Below are 25,638 nucleotides of genomic sequence, written 5' to 3'. Positions count from 1 at the left end.
ATATACCCAAGATAACTGAATACATATGTTCATGCAAACACTTGTACACAAATGTACTTAGCAGCATTATTTATAATAGCCAAAATATGGAAACAACAAAAATACCCATCAACTGGTAAAGGAATAAATAAAATGTGGTATACCCATGCAATAAAATATTATCTGGCATGAGTTAATAAAGGGAATGAAAGATTGATATATGCTACAACATAGATGAACCTTGAAAAGCAGTACACTGAATAAAATAAGCCAGACACAAAATGCCATATATTGTATGATTTACATAAAATGTCTAAAATAGACAAATCCATAGAGACAAAGTAGATTAGTAGTTGCTCAGGGGTGGAGGGAGAGTGAATGGAGAGTGACTGCTATTAGATGCAGGGTTTCATTTTGGAGTGACGAAAATGTTCTAAAATTGGTTGTGGTGATGGCTACACAGCTCTGCATATACTGAAGGCCGTTGAATTGTTCACTCAGAGCAAATTATATGTATGTTAATTATGTATCAGTAAAGCTGTTCTCCCCCACCCAAACAAAAAGATTCTTCCATTAAAACTGTACGTCTCCTTCAATTTGAATATACCATTATTAGACTTTATTGATGACACAATCATTGACTATAATTAAATTTAGAGTTCTGCTAAGTTCAGCTCTGCTTCAAAACAAGGTTCCTAGGCATAAAGAGTCATATTAGTCATTAACTGTCACTTAGAAGTCATCATTTATGGAATAAATCCAGGAAAACACTATCAAAGGAGATGAAACAGAAGAGATTTATGCTGTTTGTGATTAGCCAAAACAATAAAATTGCAGCATGACCACGTGAGCTTCTTTCAACTACCATAGGCCCAGGATGGAACTTGAAAATAAAGTTAAAATAAGATAGTAGTATATGCAAGTAAAGTATAAAAGCTTTAGCTACAGAACTATTTCCCTAACACCCTCTGGTTTTTAGCAAAAGAGTTTGTAAAGATACTTATTATCAAGGATTAAATCAGCAGCATTTCCATAGATCTGTTAACTATGTATGTCAATACTATAATGCTTAGAGTGATATTTAAACTCTGTAATTTTAAAATAATATTTATTTATAATATAAATATATAAATATATATATATTTATATATTTATAAATATAATATAAATAATATTTATTTATAATTTATAATAATATTTATTCAATTTCTGTAATAAATTTTACTGATTAAAAATTATGCCATTTTCATCTATTTTAACTAAGATGATACTAGTGATTAAAATTATAGTATTCAGTTCCTGGCAACAAAATAAGAAAGATTGTCATAAGGAGAGCAACTTGTGTTTTTAGACGTTAAAGAGAAAGGTTAAATAAAGAGAAACTAATCATGAGGAAACCTGAAGGAAGATTAAAGGTTTGTTTTAGCCTGTTGTTGCTCTCATTCAGTATTCACTGTTCTCTTTCAATCTCCACATGCAGGTTTGACTGTGCAGATCGACAATTCCATTCCATCCCTGCTACCTGGCAGGCTCTCATGGACAATCCATATGATGTGAAGGAACTTATTCCTGAATTCTTCTATTTCCCAGAATTTTTGGAAAATCAAAATCGTAAGAAATAGATTAAAAATTGGACTGAACAGGTCCCAATGGAGAATCCTGAAAAATATCTTTTAGGACATTTTTGTGATGACCTCTAGATTATTTAAGGTTCATTCTGTCTGTGTATTATTCAGTGACAAGGCTTAAATGATGTTCAGGTACTAGTCTTATCTTCTACGGATAGAAGTGCTACAGTGAATAAGATAAATGAGTCAAATTTGAATTGGTAAGAGAATTTATCAGAGTACAGGGTTTACTAGAGAAGCAAAAAATGGCTATATGCTATTTCAGCCATAAAGCTCCATGGATTAAAAGTGTTTGTGTTAGGTAAGATGAAGATTTATACCAGGGGTCAGCAAACTATAGGTTCATGGGCCAAATCTGTGGGCAGACCCATATGTTTATAAATAAAGTTTTATTGGAATACAACCAGCCAATTCATTTACATAAACTGTGGCTGCTTTCACAGTATAATGGCAGATTTGAGTAACTGCAACAGAGACCATAGGACTCACAAAGCCAAAACTATTTATTCTTTGACACCTTGTAAAAATTTGCTGACTCCTTTTACAGCAGAAGACAGGAGGCAAGTTGAAAAAAATGACTGGGTATAAGTTACCACAATATTTGAAAAACCATATTATGTTTTTGAAGAAAAGAATCATAGAGTGAAATATGGTCTTTAAAAATGTCCAAATACTTTTTCTATGAGGTAGTTTAGATTTATTTTAAGTACAAATAAGGAAATTGGCAAGGTTCTTACTACTGGTGTTCTTTAGGGAAATTCCAGTGTCAAAGGGCTGTTACAACTTCTTTTTCCTCCCTCAGCACGTAATGTTAATGTTTGACCCTTTGCTTTCTCAGTAGAATTGTTTGTTCTGCTGGTGAAAGCATATCCAGGACTTCATGACCTTCAATTGTTCACTCTGGGGCAGGTTGTCGGAGGCAAGGCATCTAATTCTCAGAGTAAGGCAGTTAGAAGTGGTCACCTTCAGAAAATCAGATGCAACTGTTGACTATGTGTGATCCTAGACTCTAAGTCAGCCAGAGGATTCGAGTCTTCTAAAGCAGGGTATCTGGGATAGTAGGAATAAGCAGATTAAATTTGGATACAGAATTTAAGATTTGCCTAGCTTGACAATTACTCACATTCACCACAGCTAGTTGCTGTCTTGTACTACTGTCCTGGTGGCCTCCATTTCTAATTATACATTGCCTCTTTATTTGAAATGAGGTGGGTAGGACAAAGCAAAGTATGTTAGAATGACAACAAATATGAATAAAACCAACTCAAAATTGTGCAAGCAAGAAAATTTAAGTACTTTCCATAATAAAAGTCCTGAGATATGGTAACTTAACAACATCATCAAAGCCAAGTTCTTTCTGTATTTTTACTCTGCTGGTCTGGGTGTTTTGGCTTTGTTCTTGGCTAGTTACTGTCATGATTACAAATAACTAAAGCAATTCCAGGCATCATAGGCAGATACAACAGTGTCTTAGAAAGAAGTGGGACTTTTAATTCTTTGTGTCCTTTTTTTTTTTTAACATCTTTATTGGAGTATAATTGCTTTACAATGGTGTGTTAGTTTCTGCTTTATAACAAAGTGAATCAGTTATACATATACATATGTTCCCATATCTCTTCCCTCTTGCATCTCCCTCCCTCCAACCCTCCCCATCCCACCCCTCTAGGTGGTCACAAACCACCTAGCTGATCTCCGTGTGCTATGCGCCTACTTCCCACTAGCTATCTGTTATACGTTTGGTAGTGTATATATGTCCATGCCACTCTCTCACTTTGTCCCAGCTTACCCTTCTCCCTCCCCATATCCTCAAGTCCATGCTCTAGTAGGTCTGTGTCTTTATTCCCGTCTTACCCATAGGTTCTTCATGACCTTTTTTTTTTTCTTCTTAGATTCCATATATATGTGTTAGCATACGGTATTTGTTTTTCTCTTTCTGACTTACTTCATTCTGTATGACAGACTCTAGGTCCATCCACCTCACTACAAATAACTCAATTTCGTTTCTTTTTATGGCTGAGTAATAATCCATTGTATATATGTGCCACATCTTCTTTATCCATTCATCTGTTGATGGACACTTAGGTTGCTTCCATGTCCTGGCTATTATTGTAAATAGAGCTGCAATGAACATTTTGGTACATACCCGTTTTGAATTATGGTTTTCTCAGGGTATATGCCCAGTAGTGGGATTGCTGGGTCCTATGGTAGTTCTATTTTTAGTTTTTTAAGGAACCTCCATACTGTTCTCCATAGTGGCTGTATCAATTTACATTCCCACCAACAGTGCAAGAGTGTTCCCTTTTCTCCACATCCTCTCCAGCATTTATTGTTTCTAGATTTTTTGATGATGGCCATTCTGACTGGTGTGACATGATATCTCATTGTAGTTTTGATTTCCATTTCTCTAATGATTAATGATGTTGAGCATTCTTTCATGTGTTTGTTGGCAATCTGTATATCTTCTTTGGAGAAATGTCTATTTAGGTCTTCTGCCCAGTTTTGGATTGGGTTGTTTGTTTTTTTGTTATTGAGCTGCATGAGCTGCTTGTAAATTTTGGTGATGAATCCTGTGTCAGTTGCTTCATTTGCAAATATTTTCTCCCATTCTGAAGGTGTCTTTTGTCTTGTTTATGGTTTCCTTTGCTGTGCAAAAACTATGAAGTTTCATTAGGTCCAATTTGTTTATTTTTGTTTTTATTTCCATTTCTCTGGGAGGTGGGTCAAAAAGGATCTTGCTGTGATTTATGTCATAGAGTGTTCTGCCTATGTTTTCCTCTAAGAGTTTGATGGTGTCTGGCCTTACATTTAGGTCTTTAATCCATTTTGAGTTTATTTTTGTGTATGGTGTTAGGGAGTGTTCTAATTTCATACTTTTACATGTAGCTGTCCAGTTTTCCCAGCACCACTTATTGAAGAGGCTGTCTTTTCTCCACTGTATATTCTTGCCTCCTTTATCAAAGATAAGCTGACCATATGTGCGTGGGTTTATCTCTGGGCTCTCTATCCTGTTCCATTGATCTGTATTTCTGTTTTTGTGCCAGTACCATCCTGTATTGATTACTGTAGCTTTGTAGTATAGTCTGAAGTCAGGGACCCTGAATCCTGCAGCTCCATTTTTCGTTCTCAAGATTGCTTTGGCTATTCGGGGTCTTTTGTGTTTCCATACAAGTTGTGAAATTTTTTGTTCTAGTTCTGTGAAAAATGCCAGTGGTAGTTTGATAGGGATTGCATTGAATCTGTAGATTGCTTTGGGTAGTAGAGTCATTTTCACAATGTTGATGCTTCCAATCCAAGAACATATATCTCCATCTATTTGTATCATCTTTAATTTCTTTCATCAGTGTCTTATAATTTTTTACATATAGGTCTTTTGTCTCCTTAGGTAGGTGTATTCCTAGATATTTTACTCTTTTTGTTGCAATGGTAAATGGGAGTGTTTTCTTAATTTCGCTTTCAGATTTTTCATCACTAGTGTGTAAGAATGCCAGAGATTGCTGTGCATTAATTTTGCATCCTGCTGCTTTACCAAATTTATTGATTAGCTCTAGTAGTTTTCTGGTAGCATCTTTAGGATTCTCTATGTATAGTATCATGTCATCTGCAAGCAGTGACAGCTTTACTTCTTCTTTTCCGATTTGGATTCCTTTTATTTCCTTTTCTTCTCTGATTGCTGTGCCTAAAACTTCCAAAACTATGTTGAATAAGAGTGGTGAGAGTGGGCAACCTTGTCTTGTGCCTGATCTTAGTGGGAATGGTTTCAGTTTTTCACCATTGAGAATGATGTTGGCTGTGGGTTTGTCATATATTGCCTTTATTATGTTGAGGAAAGTTCCCTCTATGCCTACTTTCTGGAGGGTTTTTATCATAAATGGGTGTTGAATTTTGTCAAAAGCTTTCTCTGCATCTATTGAGATGATCATATGATTTTTCTCCTTCAGTTTGTTAATATGGTACGTCACGTTGATTGATTTGCGTATATTGAAGAATCCTTGCATTCCTGGAATAAACCCCACTTGATCATGGTGTATGATCCTTTTAATGTGCTGTTGGATTCTATTTGCTAGTATTTTGTTGAGGATTTTTGCATCTATGTTCATCAGTGATATTCGCCTGTAGTTTTCTTTCTTTGTAACATCTTTGGTTTTGGTATCAGGGTGATGGTGGCCTCGTAGAATGAGTTTGGGAGTGTTCCTCCCTCTGCTATATTTTGGAAGAGTTTGAGAAGGATAGGTGTTAGCTCTTCTGTAAATGTTTGATAGAATTCACCTGTGAAGCCATCTGGTCCTGGGCTTTTTTTTGTTGGAAGATTTTTTTTTTTTTTTTTGCGGTACGCAGGCCTCTCACTGTTGTGGTCTCTCCCGTTGTGGAGCACAGGCTCCGGATGCGCAGGCTCAGCGGCCATGGCTCATGGGCCTAGCCGCTCCATGGCATGTGGGATCTTCGCAGACCGGGGCATGAACCCCTGTCCCCTGCATCAGCAGGCGGACTCTCAGCCACTGCACCAGCAGGGAAGCCCCTGTTGGAAGATTTTTAATCACAGTTTCAATTTCAGTGCTTGTGATTGGTCTGTTCATATGTTCTGTTTCTTCCTGGTTCTGTGTCGGCAGGTTGTGCATTTCTAAGATTTTGTCCATTTATTCCAGGTTGTCCATTTTATTGGCATAGAGTTGCTTGTAGTAATATCTCATGATCCTTTGTATTTCTGCAGTGTCAGTTGTTACTTCTCTTTTTTCATTTGTAATTCTATTGATTTGAGTCTTCTCCCTTTTTTTTTTCTTGATGAGTCTGTCTAATGGTTTATCAATTTTGTTTATCTTCTCAAAGAACCAGCTTTTAGTTTTATTGATCTTTGCTATCGTTTCCTTCATTTCTTTTTCATTTATTTCTGATCTGATCTTTATGATTTGTTTCCTTCTGCTGACTTTGGGGTTTTTTTGTTCTTCTTTCTCTAATTGCTTTAGGTGCAAGGTTAGGTTGTTTATTTGAGATGTTTCCTGTTTCTTAAGGTAGGCTTGTATAGCTATAAACTTCCCTCTTAGAACTGCTTTGCTGCATCCCATAGGTTTTGGGTCGTCGTGTCTCTGTTGTCTTTTGTTTCTAGGTAGGTTTTGATTTCCTCTTTGATTTCTTCAGTGATCATTTCGTTATTAAGTAGTGTTTTATTTAGCCTCCATGTGTTTGTATATTTTACAGATCTTTTCCTGTAATTGATATCTAGTCTCATAGCGTTGTGGTGAGACAAGATACTTGATACGATTTCAGTTTTCTTAAACTTACCAAGGCTATATTTGTGACCCAAGATATGTGTCCTTTCTTTTTTTTTTTTTTCTTTGCGGTACACGGGCCTCTCACTGTTGTGGCCTCTGCCGTTGCGGAGCGCAGGCTCCGGACGCGCAGGCTCAGCAGCCTTGACTCACGAGCCCAGCGGCTGTGCAGCATGTGGGATCACCCCGACCTGGACACGAACCCGTGTCTCCTGCATCAGCAGGCGGACTCTCAACCACTGTGCCACCAGGGAAGCCCTGTCCTTTCTTAAATTTGAGAAACCCTTTCTCATAATCTCCCTTCACTGTCCAGAGCTGGGTCATATACCAAACCCTATGCCAGTCACCTACAACAAGCATGAAATATAAGACAGGATGGACACTTGAATTAAAGCAAGGTTCTTCTACCAGATAAGGAGGAATGGCTATTAGGTGCCCAACAATATCTGCTGTACAATAGTTGGGTTAAGGCCACACACCCTGTGCATCCTAGTGTTCTGTGACACTTGAACCTGTCTTCAGCTTTAAGGACACACTGATATTTTTAGGCAGCATCTTTAATGAAGGTCTTTTGTGTTAACACTTTTCCCTTTCCACACTGTATGAATAAGAAAATCTCATCTTTGGGACAGTTTTGTCAAAAGTACTGTGTTCTAACTAGAATGAGCAAATCTTTATTATGTCAGTATCTACTTAAAATAGTGGTATATAAATATATTGTTTTTCCATAACACAAACAAGTCATTTTAAGTTTTAAGTTATACCAAAAAGCTCTAAGGAGCTCTATTTTGTAAATTAACCATTAGAAGGACTATGTTAATTATTTTTAATGTAAGAAGAATGCTTACTGTTGCATTTTTGTTCAGGTTAAGGGTTTTGGTCATAACTATAATTTCCTCCACTTTTTTCAGCAAAAAATAAACTATTATCTGATTTATCTTCTAATAACTAATTTTAAACTATCTTATTTTCATTTACCTTTTTAATCAACTGATAAAATGCATTCCAATAAATAAGAATTATTTTTACCTGTTCAATAAATTTATATCAAGAAGGGAACTTGATGGGGGGGAGGGATAGATTGGGAGTTTGGATTTGACATGTACACAGGGCTATATTTAAAATACATAGCCAACAAGGACCTGCTGTATAGCACAGGGAACTCTGCTCAATACTCTAATAACCTTAATGGGAAAAGAATTTGAAAAAGAATAGTATGGCTGAGTTGCTTTGCTGTGCATGTGAAGCTAACAGGGCATTGTTGATCAACTATATTCCAATATAAAATAAAAATTTAAAAAAAAGAGAAAGGAACTTGATTCTCACCTTTTACTCTTAATAAAAGAAGAAAAGCATTCAGTTTTGCTAAGTAATGTACCCTTTTATTTGTTTTACTTGATTTATTTAAATCTAAAATGATTTGATACGTTTATCTTTTACATGTCTTAGAATTTAACTTGGGTCGTCTACAAGTTTCCAGAGAACTAGTAAATGATGTCATTCTCCCCAAATGGGCTAAGTCAGCTGAAGATTTCATCTATAAACATAGGAAAGCTCTGGTAAGATTTTTGTGTTTAGTTATTAGACAATCAATAAGATAAAGATCTATGTGTTTTCCAGAGGATGATGGAATAAAGTATATCTATTATTTTCCTGGATTAATTTGTAATCTATTATATGTGCTGTTTTAGAAAGTATAATATAGTAATTTATTTTGAGGTTATGGATCTTCTGATATAGTGAGACTATAGTAGTACAGTCCTATGGATGTATGCAAAAAATTTTTTTTTCACTTCTATGAGATATCTACCTATTGTATGTGAACCTATTTTGGTCATAGTTTGATTTTCACAGTTCCCACATTTGTTTCAAATCTAACAAGAATAAGTACATTTTTTTTTCCTCTGAAGGATTCCAGTAAGTTTTTAATAAGACAGCTAAATAAATCCTAAATGCCACTTAAAAATTTTACTAGTTTTTTAGCTAAATTTCCATTTTGGAATTGAAGGACTAGTGAGAGTTAGTTTAATGTTGCTATTGTGTTATTATCTTGCAGATAATGCTTTTTTCCCCCACAAGAGCCCACTTAGCTTTCTATCTAAACTGAAATGTTACAGATTCTGAAACTAAATAGGCCAGTACTTGGAAACATTCCTTGTCATTAGTACATAGTTAGTCAAGTTTACAAAATTCAGGATTACATTTTAACATTTGTAAGCAATAACCCCATGCATGAGTAAGGAATTGGGAAAAAATAAAACAACTCTGAAAAATAATCTGTTACTTTTTAACTAGGCAGGAACTTCTCAGATGCTTCCTTCTGTGTTATCTATGACAGTAAGTAGGGGTCCAGAATTTTAGGAAGACATACTCCTCATTAATAAGAGGTTAGAAGTTTGTGTTTCAGTTATGTATTGCCGTGTAACAAACTATCCCAAAATTTAGTGGCTTAAAACTATAGCCATTTTATTATTTCTCACGCTTATGTGAGTTGACTTGCCTCAACTGGGCAGTTCTTCTGGTCTTGCTTAAGGTTCTCATCCCCTTGCAGTCATATGGCAGCTAAGGTTGGAGTCATCTGGAGGCTGCCTTGAGACACTGGGATGCTGACTTTTCTCCCTCTCCCTGTAGTCTCAGGATATCTCCTCTTCATGTGGTCTCTCTAACTGATTAGCCAGACTTCTTACCTGGCAGCTCAAGGCCCCCCAAGAATGCAAAAGTGGAAGCTTCTAGACTTTCTTGAGACCTAAGGCTGTGAACTGTCACAGTATCACTTCTGCCTTCTTGTCATGGTTAAATAGTAACAGGATGAGTGCAGATTCCAGAGGAAAGAAAGTAAACTCCATCTCTTAATGGTTGGAGTGAGAAAGAATTTGCAGCTATCTTTAATCCACCATTCACAGGCTGCCCTCTGGCCACAAAGTATTTACATTCCTTCTACATGCAAAATGTACATACTTCCTCTCAAGACCTTCCCAAAGTCTCAGCTCCTTAAGGCAGGGTTCTACAGACTTTTTCCGTAAAGACCAGCTAGTAAATATTTTCATTGGCTGTAAACTTAGTCTGTGTTGAAATTCTGCCATTGTAGTGCAAAAGAAAATGGGGGTATGGCTGTGTTCTGCTAATCTACAAATCTGGCTGCTAGTAAGGTTTGGCCCACAAACAGTAGTTTGCTGATCCTTGCATAAAGGCATGAGGCCTGAAGTCCAGAATCTTACTAGTCATCTAAATCAAATCCATGTGTGGATGAAACTACTCCAGTGTCTCCTCTTGTATCTGAAGACTGAAGTAAGGAGACAAGTTATCTGCCCCCCACGTAACAGTGGTGTAACAAGGACAGGAAAACTATAATAGACACTAACATTCAAAAGGAAGCGAGAAAACAGAGGCACCTAGCCTCTTGTTTATAACAATTCAGAATTCCAGCAGGGACATGCTCTCAGTTACTTTACTAGGGCCCAGTGCTATTCCCTGATATTGGTTCTCCATGCATCTTTTTGTTCTACCCTTAGGCTCTTGGCTTTTCACTCTGAGTCATTCTTTTCCATAAAAACTGAAACAAAAAAACTTTGTTTACAAGAGTATCTTTGCAAGCCTCTTTCCTCACCATGATAAGCTGGAAGCCAAAGTCTTTTATTTTTTGAACAGTTTTTAACTTTTTCAGCTTGAATTAATGCAGTTTCTTTTAAAATGTTATGGGTTTCTTATGCATCAACTCTGTTGGGCAAAAACCATTCCACATGACTTTACGAGATAGTTCATTATCTCCTTTGGGCTGAGTGGGAGGCTACAATGGGAAAATGTTCTTAAGGTTAAGATGCTCTATTGTCTAGTTAGGTGGGTCTGTGAGACACAACCTAAAATCTTTGAGATCTCAGCAGATTGTTTTTTAGCCACACTCCTGATCTAAACTTTTGCCCAAGGCCATATTTTACTGGAAACATTCTGATTTAAGCATTAACTTAGACCATTTCTCACTTTGAGAGTCTTTGCTTTCTAGTGATCCTGGAAATGAGAAATAATTTTCGTGCCCAGCAAGACCCAGCTCCTCTATATACTTTTAAAATTATGCTTAAAACCCAAACAGTTCATTTTTAAAACTCACCCTTGCTCCTCCCACACATAATCACAGGCAGCTAAAAGAAGCCAATTAGCATTTAAAAACATTCTGCCTGGAAATCTCTGTCCCCAGATCCAAGAGTTCATTAGGTACCCTTTCTATCTTTCATGTAACGAAAACATGAGTTCCCTTTTCTCCTGTCTCCAATAACAATTTTCTTACGGTCTTTCAACTCCTCACTAACAGGCTCCGGGTTCTTTAAGCTTCTGCCTGCCACCAAGTTCACCTCTTAGTTGGCCGTGTGGGGGTGTGTGGAGGGAGTGATTTTTCAGCTATCTTCAGTCCACCCCAGTGCAGTTTCCTTGTTTCCTTGAATTGAATTTCTGGACTATTTCAGTGGAATTTTCACAACAAAGATGTATTCCACAGCTATCATTAATTTTTTTGTTGTTCTTATTTGGACTATAAGAATATTTGTTATTTTCTTCACCCATTAGTTAGGAGATGTATATGTAGTAAATATTAATAAATATGTCTACATTTTACTAGATAGAATATAGTCAAATTGGATCAATGTTTAACATGATTTTGAGATAATTTTATTTACAGTGATAAGATTTGTGTGTGGAAATGCTTACAATGCTCTTATTTTTTTAAAGGACCTATCATTACGTTGTAGTTGGAAGGTATCTCTATATTAATTGCTAAATTTGTTTTTTTTTCTAGGAGTCTGAATATGTTTCTGCTCATCTTCATGAATGGATAGATCTGATTTTTGGCTATAAACAGAGGGGGCCAGCTGCAGTGGAGGCACTCAATGTTTTCTATTACTGTAGTTATGAAGGTATAAGCCTATACTTTTTCTCTTATGTTAATAAAAATATTATTTAATATGTGTTTATACATGGTATTTTTGGCATAACTATTTAACACAAGAAAGACTACATTTAAAAAATAATTTTAGTTATCTTTTCTATTTGAAAGGCTGCTGCTTTTTAAAAAAATAGTAGTTAAAATGTCAATTATTGGTGGCATAAAAGATTTCGATCTCTGGCCATATGTATCCTATTCAGTTGGGTCTGAGTATTCTGTATTAAATAGTTAGCAGACATTAAATAAGAGTTTTTAAAATTAAAATAACAAATTCTTCCAATGATAATAAGATGACAGTATTCTAATGTTTAGCTCTGGATCAAGAACATTTTCTGAAGGCTTTGAAAGGCTTAAGAAGGAGTTCTTTCCTAATCCTTCCATAGAGCTAATAGTTCTAAAGATTATAAATAGTGTGAAGTTTTATGAATTTGAGCAGAACCCACATGACTTTTGGTAAATAGACAAGCATGTTTTTACCTTGCTGTATTCATTTGATAACAGTTTTGTAGGAAGGTAGTATAGCATGGTGGTTAGGAGCATAGTCTTTGAAATCAGACTTTACCTAGTTTGGTCAATTACTAGCTATGTAACAATAGGGATTAAGTATGGCTGGTATAATCAGTTAGCCAGAATATCACCTTGCCCAACTTTTGTTACATAAACTAATTTATAGCAGTAATTTTGTGTGGTTATTACACTTTTTTCAGCTTAACTATCGTGAAGAAAGCAATCAGGTGTACTATGAGTATAGTGTGCATTTTTATAAGAGAAACTTTTATAGACTACCAGTTAACTTTTGTTTAAAATATTTTAGTTCTAAACAGTGGGTGGAATTTATTTTTGTACATATTTAATATCTGAAGCTTTACTGATTTTTTAAAAGTTATCTCTTTACAGTAGTTTTATAAATTGATGAATGGAATAATATTTTGTTGAAAATATACTAATCAGCCTCTGATACGTTAAACAGTTGTGTGGCTTGCTGATTTGTTTTCGCTCTATAGTGAATTGACTACTTCTCTTGGTTTTAGGAGCTGTGGATCTGGATGCCTTAACAGATGAGAAGGAAAGAAAAGCCTTAGAAGGGATGATTAACAATTTTGGGCAAACACCTTGTCAACTATTAAAGGTAAAGCATAAAAGTTATTGATTACCGAAGTCCAGAATTTAATTTCTAAGGAATAGTACTACCAGTAATTTTCAAGGTTTTTAATGATTTAAAACCTAATTTCAGAATTATCTAGAATTTGGAAAAAATTATACTGTCACTTTAAAAATAAATAGATTTAAATGATTGTTCCTATTTTTTAAAATTAATTTATTAATTTATTTATTTTTGGCTGTGTTGGGTCTTCCATTTCTGTGCGAGGGCTTTCTCTAGTTGCGGCAAGCGGGGGCCACTCTTCATCGCGGTACACGGGCCTTTCACTGTCGTGGCCTCTTGTTGCGGGGTACAGGCTCCAGACATGCAGGCTCAGTAGTTGTTGCTCACGGGCCTAGTTGCTCCGCGGCATGTGGGATCTTCCCAGACCAGGGCTTGAACCCGTGTCCCCTGCATTGACAGACAGATTCTCAACCACTGCGCCACCAGGGAAGCCCATGATTGTTCCTATTTTGAATGTCAAAATATTGCAGTCAAAATCCACATATTCAATCAATTCGTCTTAAGTTACAAAGGATTTATATTTACTCAGAAAGCCAATCACATTTATTTTGTTGTTTCTGGGAAAGGAAAAGGTGAGGTTGAAGGCCCCTGTCAGGTGAGCCTTCCTCCCTCCTTTATTAAATGGAGAAGTAGCTCTAACTGAGTACCAGTTAGGTTATACCATTAAAGCTGTTCTAATACTGGGACTCATTGCATGTATAAGACTTTTAGTAGCTGACATCTGCCCCCAAAGGGTTCTTATCATCCAGAGCCCAAACCCAGTCCTAAAAATCAAATTGCAGAATATGTAAAATCAAAGTATAGATATTACTGTATTTCTTTTCCCATCCTAGTATCTGAAGTTAAATTATTGTCTTCCTGATTGCATACAGCTTTGGATTCATAGAAGTTAATCCAGTATTAGCTTGCAAAGACATCTTGATCTTTGTTAGTATATGAATTTGGAAATGAGGAATACATAATAATATACCATTTATTAAGTTGATACTTTCCTATGCAAGCACTGTGCTAAGTGATTTACCTAACTTCACAGTAAATATTCAATTATCCTTACTTTTTACATGTTGAAGCCGTATTTCATAGAAATTAATACCTAGCCTACAACACCTTAGAAAAATCAAATACTTTTTTCCAACTTTATACAACTAGGATGTGACTGGGACAGAATTTGGATGCATGATCATCTAACTCCAAATCCTTTCTTCCATGCCATGTTTCCTCTGAATTAATAGCTGTAAGCCCGTTGTTGAACTTGTAGATCATTTTTCCATTCTTATGGGCTGTTATTTATATCCTAATTATGACACTTCCACCTTAGTTAGTTGTACATTTATTCATTTGCCTCACTATATTATAATATGTTAAAGGCAGCAACTTTTTAAAAATCATTTTTGTATCTTTCTTGCATATAGTTTGTGGGCAGTAAGTATTTGTTGAACTGAAATCTCCACAGCTATAACAGCAACAGTATATCTAAACTCTGGCTTATAGATGAACTTCTGTTAATTCAGTTATCAGACCAAGATTTATAATTGTTACTATTCCTTAGCAACAGTTTGAATCCTCCAACATTGATTTTTGCAGAATACTCATATTTGAAATCAGTCTTTATTCCTTACCTGCTGATAGTCAGAAGGCAAAAGTAACAGAATAAAACACAACACTTCATTGGACTTTGAAATAGATTCTATAATATTTTTGCAGCAGCTTTATTTTTTTTTTTACAAGGGCAGTGCTAATTAGTTTTTAAGATAAAAAAATGACATAAAAATCAGCTTTTGATTTCAAATAAAGTGAATAATACATGGATAATTCAGAGATAAATATTGAATTAGAGCTCTTAAATCTGTTTCCCATAATCTAATATTTTGCAATGGAGATAGAATCCTCTTTAGCTAGATTTCTATTCTGCATTTTAACTGTGGCATTGGAATATTAATTTGACTTGTAATTTTCTTCTCATTTAAAAAGGTGATAATATCTTTTGTTTCTGACATTAAAGGTAAGGAATAATAATAACTTATTTGAAAAGCAATGCAGTAATATCTGTAATTTGATCCTGAGAATATTGACATTCAAATCTTATTTCAGGAATTAAAGATTCACCTGTATTATAAATTTTGACTTTTGAATAATGTATTTAATTTTACCAAACATATACATAAGCATGTACCATATTTATGGTACTTTTCTATGTGTTGAAAATCCAAAAATGAATATGACTTATTTTCTGACATTAAGGTACCTATTGTCTAGTTGGGAAAGACCATAACCAACTATATGTAATACAACATAGAAAGAAATAAGTACTAAATAAAATACTAAATAATGTAGTGTGCTGAGAAAAATAATAGAATAGTTAATTCTGCCTTAGAGATTCAAGGGAGAGATCAGTATGAAAAACTTTAAAGTAGAAGTAGGGTTTCTCTAGGAATGAAGAGGGCCCGAACTCTGCCAAGGAAATTGAGCAAAAGCCAGGAGTTGTCAATAGTGCATGGTATGTAATCCATCATAGCTAGAGTCTGGTATGTATGAAGGAATATAGTGAGAGATGTTTTAATGTAATTATGGAATTATTTTTTTCTTAATTTTTTTTGAAGGAACCACACCCTTCTAGATTATCAGCAGAGGAAGCAGTGCAGAAGCAAACCAAAACAGACACTTCAACCTTTAACTTATTTCAATACCTCCCTGAACTCAAGTCATTTTTTATAGAGGTAATATCCAATTTGATAATATCAAAGGATTTTCTCTGTGATTTCTGTACACTTCATTGTTCCTTTTGTTCTTTAATGGAGAGGGTGGATTTTAATACTTAATCCAAAATAGTAAATAATACTTCAGTAATATGTTCTTAGATTTTTTAAAACAACCTTGTTGAAAGCTTTTGTTTGCTGCTGTAATGTTTGTTTTGGCTTTCTTTCTTCCAACTTCACGTTCTCCCGAAGGAAACATAAAGAGGAAGAATAATTTGACTTAAATTGCTTTTTGTGTCAGTTGAGATATATATATATATAGAGAGAGAGAGGAAGTCTAAAATAACTTTTAATTACAGTGTCTACTCACATATAAAATATGGCCCATGAGTCAGATTGTTAATTGATGATGTCAGAAGGAATAGTCAAGTGGAGCAAGATAGATAGTTAATGCTGTTCTTGAAAGAGTACCTTCAAATTCACATGTTTAAATATACATATTGAATTACAGTTGATTCTTGAACAATACAGGTTTGAACAGTGTGGGTCCACTTATACATGGATTTTTTTTCAATAGTAAATACTACAGTACTACATAATCTGGGATTGGTTGAATTTGTGGGTGCAGAACTGCAGATAAGGAAGAAGCGCAGATACAGATATTATATTTATATATAAATTATATAATAATGCATGGAGGGTTGGTGTCCCAAACCCCTGAGTTGTTCAAGGGTCAGCTGTTCTTTGAATAGTTCAGAATGTGAATATGAAATGCATTAATACCTATAAATTTGGTTAGGACGGATAATATTAACTCTTTTGGAAGAATACAAAATGATAAAGAGTTACTAAGAATAGATTGGAGATGTGCATAGAACAAGGAATAACTCTCATGCCATACAGCAAACGGTGGTAAATGTTTTCTTAAAGGGCCAGATCGTAAATATTTTGGACTTTGTACCTACATATCATTTGAAGGTGCTTAATTCTTCCAGTAATGAAATGTGACAACATGATTTTGTCTCCCAGGGAAGCTCATTAGAGACTCAGCTCTGCCTAGCACATTCCAAAATTCTAGACTCCCAAAAGAAAAGCCTGTATTCAGACGATTGTTTGCACAAATAGTCTAGGCATAGTGAGCCACGTGTATTATTGAAGACAAGTTTTATATCAGTGTAAGGATGTCTTTGCCTGCCAAGTTCCCTGATGCCAGGCAATGGCCAACCTTGCAAGCAGCCTTTCTAAGGTGAGCAGTCTCAGTCCTGCTATGTTAACTTTTGGCTACACGTAGGGCAACCCACAAAACCCTATTTGGCCCCTAAAATGATGGACATGTAATAAGATATTATGTAATGCTGATAAAAGTATTTTCATCATATCTAATCATTTGTGGCATTGTTTTTTATAGTACAATACATTCTGAGTTCTGTCTGCAGATGCAATGGCATTTGCCCCTCTCTGCACCCACCCCAAGTCACAGGGTAGCTTTCCTCAGGGCCAGTGTCTGGAGCAGGATTAAGAACACAATAGATATCCTTGGGTACCAATAATTGTTAATCCCTTTTCATCATCATACAAGAAGGTGTTTCCCACTCATTCATATGAAAAGAGAAGGCCTCTTTTAGTTCTCTTCCTAGGTATTAAAATGGTGAAGAAAATTGACGTAGCAGTGAAAGCAAGGGGCTTATTAAATGGATTTCTTCAGATACCATTTCCATTTATGCTGTTTCAATGTCAGTTGTCTTCTCTTGATTAATTCACAGTATGAAGAGAAAAGATATGCATTAACTTCATGTGGTTATACATCATTATTTAGTTCATATAAAGCTCTTAGAAAAGCACCTGGCACATCGTATGTACCCACTAATGTTAGGTTATAATTTATCTAATAAATGTTAGGTGTAATTTATAAACTATCAAAATTATAAACTATCAAAAACCTTATTTCAAATCGTTTTTCTCTTTCACACTGTAATAAGATAATGGTGGATGTTTTCTGAGGACTGTCTTTATTTTCTGGTCCTTTGTTGTAGCTTTCAGGAAGGGCCTCAGGTAATGGAATAGATCTATTTTTTGAAAGTTAAACCCAAAAGGAAAATTCCATAAAATATAACTAGTTTTCCCATTTCACTTATTTAAGAAATGTTTTCTTATATGGTCTGTATTTTCTACTTTATATTCATGTCAGTACGGCATGGGAAAAGGAAAGGTTTTAAATCACTGGCTGTTTTAAATGGTTGACACTCCTTGAAATCTACATCCTTGTTTAACAGCAGCATAGTGGAATACAAGAGGTGATGGGTTTCAGAACTTTCAAGTCTGCCATTCAAACATGGTATATAATTCCTTTCCTATATTTAAAATTAAGTGATGATATGTTTTGATAGAGTACAAGGCTATATCTCAGGGTCTATCTTTAAAGAAATAGAAGTTTTCAATAATTTTTACCTAATAAAGATAGTAGAACCAGCCACTAAACCTCTGTCCTTTGTTTTATAGGGAATTAGTGATGGTATTCCACTAATAAAGGCCATTGTCCCCAAAAATCAGTCTCGTTCTTTTATTTCACAAGGCAGTCCTGAGTTACTGGTAAGTTGATTTATACCTTTTCACACTGCCATGTCTACATCCATTACAACTTATGAAAAAAATTGAGAAAATAAAATTTTTTAAGTCTTTTTTAAAAGCATAGGTAAGGGAATTCCCTGGAGGTCCAGTGGTTAGGGCTCCACACTTCCACTGCAGGGGGCCTGAGTTCAATCCCTGGTAGCCTGGTGGGGGAACGAAGATCCCACATGCTGCACAGCACGGCCAAATAAAAAAAGAGAGAAAATTTTAAAATAGAATTAATTTGACCAAGTATAAAAATGTATCTTTTAGGGGCTTCCCTGGTGGCCCTGGTCCGGGAGGATCCCACATGCCGCGGAGCGGCTGGACCCGTGGGCCCTGGCTGCTGAGCCTGCATGTCCCAAGCCTGTGCTCCGCAACGGGAGAGGCCGCAACAGTGAGAGGCCCACGTACCCCCCCCCCAAAAAAAAAGTATCTCTTATTTACAGAGCTTTTAAGTAGTTCTGTAATCCTTTTTTAAAAAAATAAATTTATTTATTTATGGCTGCATTGGGTCTTCATTGCTGTGCGCGGGCTTTCTCTAGTTGCAGTGAGCGGGGGCTACTCTTTGTTGTGGTGCGCAGGCTTCTCACTGCGGTGGCTTCTCTTGTTGCGGAGCACGGGCTCTAGGTGTGCAGGCTTCAGTAGTTGTGGCACGTGGGCTCAGTAGTTGTGGCTCACGGGCTTAGTTGCTCCATGGCACGTGGGATCTTCCTGGACCAGGGCTCGAACCCGTGTCCCCTTCATTGGCAGGCGGATTCTTAACCACTGCGCCACCAGGGAAGTCCTAGTTCTGTAATTCTAAAATTTATTTGGAATAATAAATATGTGAAAATACCAGGAACTTTTGTACGAGAAAATTGTGATGTAACTTCTTACTAGATGTTAAAATTTATCATAAGCAGTGAGAATAATGAAAATGAGATATAATACAGAATTGATAAAGGTCCGTCCACATGCAGGACATATTAGTGAGTACTTGAATTTCGTCATTTAATCCACCTAACAATCCTGTGAGATAGGCACAATTATTATTTCCCTTCCTCAGATGAGGAATTAAAACTCAGAAGTAACTTGCTCAAAGTCACAGAGCTAGCAAGCAAGGGACCCTGGCAAATGGACCAAACCTAGGTCTGTCTTATTCTAATTCTGTCACTTAGAAATGATAAAAATTGAGCATAGCACAGTGAAAAGTAGAAATTCCAGAGTTAAACCTATTTTTCTAATTATCCATATTGTGTGTTTGCATAGAAAAAACATCTAGAAGGATATACAAAAATAGTAAGTACTTTTGAGTGGCAGAATTCTTGTGATTTTTCAGTTTTAATACCTGTATATTTTTAAGTTATCTGAATTTTTTTTTGGTAATCTGTTACTTTTATCAAGGGAGATAAAACTTTCCATTTTTTAATGCAAATATTCACTGTTACTGTCCCTAATAAAGGGAGACCTTCTTAATAATTCTTCATAAGATCTACTTATGATTTATGTTCTAAATGATAGGTGTCTTATTTTTATGGTAAGACTTGATCCTTAATTTCTTCTGACTGCCAACTAATAGATACTAGTAAACTTTGAGAAATTTTGAGGAAAATAATCTTATACTAAAGAAAGATACATTGGGACAGCTTTTCTTGCAGTAGGATAACAATGAGCTTTTTAACCATTTGAATTATTTTAAGACTTTCTTAATGAGTATCGTGTTTTAAGTACACAATCCCACACTATTCCCTAAGTGACAAATGCTAACATCATGTGAGCATTTGGTTATTCTATGTCATTTTCTTTAATTTTCATTTAATGTTTGTCTTCATGTGTTTCTTTTCCAGATAACAGTAAGCATGAATTACGTTATTGGAACCCATGGATGGCTGCCTTATGACAGAAACATTTCTAATTACTTTACATTCATCAGGGATCAAACTGTGACAAATCCAAAGTAAGTAAGTGAACATTTAAAGCAGAACAGGTACAGCTAGTACCTTATTGCCAGGAAAAGCAAATAGATTAAACTTTCCAACTTCCAGCTTTCCTGATCCTGGCATACCCTTATCTTGTCTACTTTGAGGCTGTTTACAGAATTGACAGTCTTACTAAATTGGCTTTGAAAGTCAAGATTTAAATCTTTTCCACACCTTCACCAATCTCAACTTCTTTACACTTAACCCTTGAGACTATTTTGTTACATGTATTTTTGTTTAATGAATAATATAAGATTAATGTAGTTTATGAATGTATTTATCACTTATCAATAGACATTTCAAAATGAACAGTTGAACAGACTTATTTTTTATTTCTTTTTGGAGAGATTTAAAAAATAGTTCATATCGGTCTAAGTGATCTTTTAAAGAAGAGTCTAATATTTAATTGTGTTTGCAGAACTCAGCGTAGTATGAATGGACCTTTTGCTCCAGGGCTGGAGATCACTTCTAAGCTATTTATAGTATCACATGATGCAAAGTTGCTTTTTAGTGCTGGACACTGGGATAATAGCATTCAAGTGATGTCACTTACAAAAGGCAAAATTGTTTCACACAATATCAGACATATGGGTAAGCATTAACTTTTTTTTCCCCGTAAAAAATTTTTTGTTTTTTTCCTAACCATAATAGTAGCATAATAGTAGTAGGAGTAAGTAGTAACATACTCCTTATAAAAAGCATAAATTTTACCTTTGAAGCTAAGTGAACTTTTTAATAGAGTTATGTTATGAATATTATATTCTTTCTTTAAGAGTGTCTAATGTATTTTGGTTATACTAAGCACTATATAAATTAAATACAGCTTCATAGTATCTGAAAGATGCTAGGCTAAGTCTGAAAAAATTGGTTGTTAGAATTAGAATTTTATGAAAAAATGGTAAAAAAAAATCTGTCACAGTTGAATAAGAAATCAACTGTCCTATTCTTTAGTAGTAAAGCATGAGAGAGGTAAAATTGCTGAATATAGTTTAACCAGATGCTTCCTTTTTTTTTTAACCTTTATCTATCTATCTATCTATCTACTTATTTATTTTGGGCTGTGTTGGGTCTTAGTTGCAGCACATGGGATCTTTTGTTGCAGCACGCGGGCTCTTCATTGTGGCATGCAGGCTTCTCTGTAGTTGTGGCGCGCGGGCTCCAGAGTCTGTGGGCTCTCTAGTTGCTGCACATGGGCTTAGTTGCCCCGCGGCATGTGGTATCCTAGTTCCCCGACCAGGGATCGAACCCAGGTCCCCAACATTGAAAGGCGGATTCTTAACCACTGGACCACCAGGGAAGTCCCTAACCTGGTGTTCTTAGTGTCTCAGTCTTTTCAATGTAAGAATAAAACATTGAGTAGATTTTTTCCTAATAAACCCATTAGGGAAGGGGAATGGAGTCTGTTACTAATTCTGCGCCAGTGACTCCCAAGGTGTCACTTAGCTCAGGTTTTTACAGTTTAGGAAAAATGTATTTTATATTGTGAATTTACAGTGTAATATGTACTATTTTGGCTACGGACACATATTCTATAGGATTGCAGTTCCAGGGGGAATAGAAGGTGAATGGGGATAAGAGAGTAAGGGAGCAGAGAAGCATATCAAAATTAAGTGGAGATCCATTTAAAAGCTACCTAATCTCCTGCCAATATTTTTGACAGGCATTCCCTTGCCTCATGTCTACTCTTCACCGTCAAAGAAGGGTGGCCTCAAAGAAAGCTCTCCTACATGATTTTAGTGCTGCTCCTTTTTTATGTCAGTCTTTCCCAGTGCTTTTCCAATGCCATTCCTACATTTCTCCCTGCTAGAACAACTAATTTAGTAATAGTTTGAACATGACCTAAAATTGCCCTTATGATTCTGTTCTAGCCAAACTATGCCATTTCATTTTTTTACATTCCTTTTTCTTACAGATATTGTGACTTGTTTGGCTACAGATTACTGTGGAATACATTTGATTTCTGGTTCCAGAGATACTACATGTATGGTATGGCAGATAACCCAACAGGTAGTCACTCATTTAAATACTCTTGGTTTGGATCAGAGATTCACCCTGGGAATACTATTGAGATGTTCTAATAGAATACTGAATTTTTCTCTTACATTGAATGATTATTTGAGCTCCTTTGCCTCCTTTTACCCCTCATTCTGTTCTGTCTTAATCACCACTTTTTTCCCTAGGTTTATTTGATTCATGACCTTATCTCATATTACCTTCCAAAGATAGCTCCTTATTAACTTCTTCTAGGAAAACAATTATTTTTCTTTTCTTTGTTAACATGATAATATTCCTATTTTCCTTTCAGGTGGAACTACTAGAAATTATAGATTTAGAATTTTCATCAACCTTATTGTGTACTCTCATGATAATGTTGGTGCAAGGAAGTGTCTTTTTTCTTTATGGCTTCTGGATTTTCTACCTTGCTTAGAAAAGTAAACAGGCGTTTTCTCACTCCAAGTTTATAAAAATATCATCTAAAATAGTTCTTGTAACACTTTTCTTGTTTTATTTTTTAAAATTTCAATCTTTAATCCATTTCTATATTTTATAATATAGAATATTTAGTATTAGATATATAATTATGTAGAAAGTCATTTATGCCAGCATAAACGATTACCTACTAAACTGGATCTTTTTCTGTATTCCCCATTCTTTTACATTTATCTATTTCTGTGTCAACACCAAAATGTTTTTACTTTAGTAGTTTAGTATTTGGTAAGGCAAATCCCCTCTCACTGTGTTTCCTTTATTAACCACAGCTGTTCTTATATGAATATTTATTCTTCTGTATGAACTTTAAAAATACTTTAACTATATCCTCCTCAGAAAACTTCATTTTAGTCTTAATGAAATCATATTTATATATTTATTTGGTATGGATTGACATGTTTATAGTTATTCCTATCCAAAAATAGGAAATGTCTTTCCATATTTGTTTCAGGTCTTTTTTCAATGTCCTTTGATTTTTTTTTTTTTTTTTCGGTATGCGGGCCTCTCACTATTGTGGCCTCTACCCGTTGCGGAGCACAGGCTCCAGACGCACAGGCTCAGCGGCCGTGGCTCACGGGCCCAGCTGCTCTGCGGCATGTGGGATCTTCCCGGACCGGGGCACGAACCCGTGTCCCCTGCATTGGCAGGCGGACTCTCAACCACTGCGCCACCAGGGAAGCACTGATAATATTTTTTAATAATTTTTTTCCATTTAGATCCTGTATTTTGTTATATTTACTTTTAATTATCCTATTTTTATGACTGTTTCAGTGGGATTTTTAAATCATTTTTATTTGTAACTATTGCTAGTAAAAAAAAAAAGCTATTGATTTCTATACAGTTATCTTATATCTAATCAGTTTACCAAATCCTCTTATCTAGCTCTCATAATTATTAGTATTTCTTGGATTTTCTGAAAACAAGGTAATATACATTAATGTGATCTGAAAAAATAGTGATTTTCTTTATCTTTTCCAATATACTAATTATTTCATTTTCTTACCCTCATACATTATTAGCAAATATAATAAAGCAAGAAAATTATAGTGAGCCTCCGTGTCTCATGTCTGATTTTGATGAAATTACCTTCATTATTGTGCCATTTAGTATACTGTTTGCTGTTAGGTTTCACTAGGTTTTTTAAAATTTATTTTATTTCAGTAGTTATCTTCCTTCCTTTTTTTTTTTTTGGTAGGCTTTTAGTTTTAATAAAATTTCAATTTGCAGAAAAGATACAAAGGTAGCACATTTTTGCCATTTGTCTTAGCATTCTCTCCCAATCTTTTTCTCAGTATCTTTTTTTTTCTGAATATTCTAAAAGTTGGAAACTCTATGTTCCTTTACCCCTAAACACTTCAGTGTTTTTTCTAAGAACAAAGACATTCTTATACATAGCCACAGTGCAGTTATCAAAACTGAAATACTTAACATTTATACAATACCATTATCTAATCCACAGTCCAGGTTCTAATTTTGTCAGTAGTCCTAATAATGTTCTTTACAGCTATTTTCCCAGTTTCTCTTTCTTTTTTAATTTATAGTTTTACTTTTTCTTAATGTAATGTATTATGTTGAGAAGTGTCCTAGGTTTGAACCATCCTTGAATTTCTATAATAAGCCCATATAATTCATGAGATATAGTTATATTTTACTGCAGGATTTTATTTGCTAGTACTTTAGTTATTTCTTTACTTATAAGTGAAATAAATCTGTTTTTATTTTGTCTTTGCATGTTTAGTATTAAGATATGCAACCTTTATAAAATGAATTTGAGAAGAGTCCATCTTCCTCTGTAACTTGAATTGATTAAATAATATAGGAATTACTTAATATTTAAAAATTAGATAGAGTGGACTAAGCACTCAGACTGATACTCTTAGAGGAAGACAAATGTGACCCAAGTAATAGAGTGTCAGGGAGAATTCATTTACATTGTATAATGCTCGTAGAAGATCTGGGCATTTATCTATGATAATCATAAACCAAATACCATGGAAACTACTCAAACATTCTATCATTATATATCATAGAAAGTACTGTATCAAACAAAGCACACTAAAAACAGATGAAGGAAACAAGTGCAGAGACATTCCCTGCAATAAATTGTGTTATTAGAAGAATATAATAAGAATATCATTCAATAAAATAGGACCTCAAAGATGAAATTATAAACTAGCATAATAAGATGAAAAGGGAGATTGCAGAAGAATCAAGCTGAGACTAAAACCAATACTGTTACAATTATAAATAAACCCAATGCAGAAGCATCAAGGAACAAATTTGATGTGACTGAAAATCAAATTATTAGCATGGAAGAAAGATTTAAAGTAAAGTGAATAGAAATGAAAAAAAAAAGGATTAAAGCAATTAGAAAAAGAATGATAGCTATAGAAATCAAAGACAAGTCAGCATAAAGATAATTGATGTCCTTGAAATAAGGACTCCAATAAATGAAAAAGAGAAAGTAGTCAGAGATGTAATAGAAGAAGTTTCTTCCAAGTAAAGGAAGAATAATTCTGTAGATGAAAAGGGCAAATAATATACCTGTTAAAACTAATCCAAATCAATCAACTTTGAAATTCTTCAGATTAAGTTTTTGAGCTTGAAAAGATTGAGAATAATTTGAGAATCCAAGGAGAAACCCAAGAATGAGTACTTGTATGAGTAGACTTAGTGGTAAGAACTAGTTGCAATATCAGTTTGTGATTAGACGGTTTAAATACAGTGTAAACCTTTTTAAAGAAAATAGCATACAAGAAAATTACCTTTGCTATTCTGTTTTTATATTAGGGAGGTGTTCCTGTGGGCCTAGCATCTAAACCGTTTCAGATTCTGTACGGACACACTGATGAGGTATTGAGTGTTGGCATCAGCACTGAGCTAGACATGGCAGTGTCAGGATCAAGGGTAAGATT

General features: G+C 35.0%; 1 protein-coding gene across 1 annotated transcript in view; it reads left to right on the top strand.

Moving 5' to 3' along the window:
* Positions 1-25,638, top strand: part of NBEAL1 (neurobeachin like 1) — a 182,178-nt gene that overhangs the window by 142,391 nt on the left and 14,149 nt on the right. The window contains exons 42-51 of the mRNA XM_082657971.1: positions 1,460-1,590; positions 8,321-8,430; positions 11,658-11,775; positions 12,836-12,933; positions 15,570-15,686; positions 18,165-18,254; positions 20,102-20,211; positions 20,652-20,824; positions 22,146-22,240; positions 25,514-25,630. Coding sequence (XP_082514097.1) covers positions 1,460-1,590; positions 8,321-8,430; positions 11,658-11,775; positions 12,836-12,933; positions 15,570-15,686; positions 18,165-18,254; positions 20,102-20,211; positions 20,652-20,824; positions 22,146-22,240; positions 25,514-25,630 — 1,159 coding nt within the window. The remainder of the gene's footprint in view (positions 1-1,459; positions 1,591-8,320; positions 8,431-11,657; positions 11,776-12,835; positions 12,934-15,569; positions 15,687-18,164; positions 18,255-20,101; positions 20,212-20,651; positions 20,825-22,145; positions 22,241-25,513; positions 25,631-25,638) is intronic.

This window comes from Grampus griseus (assembly GCF_964374135.1).
Source record: "Grampus griseus genome assembly, chromosome: 7".
Classification (NCBI taxonomy): Eukaryota; Metazoa; Chordata; class Mammalia; order Artiodactyla; family Delphinidae; genus Grampus; species Grampus griseus.
This window is presented reverse-complemented; position numbering and strand designations above follow the sequence as displayed.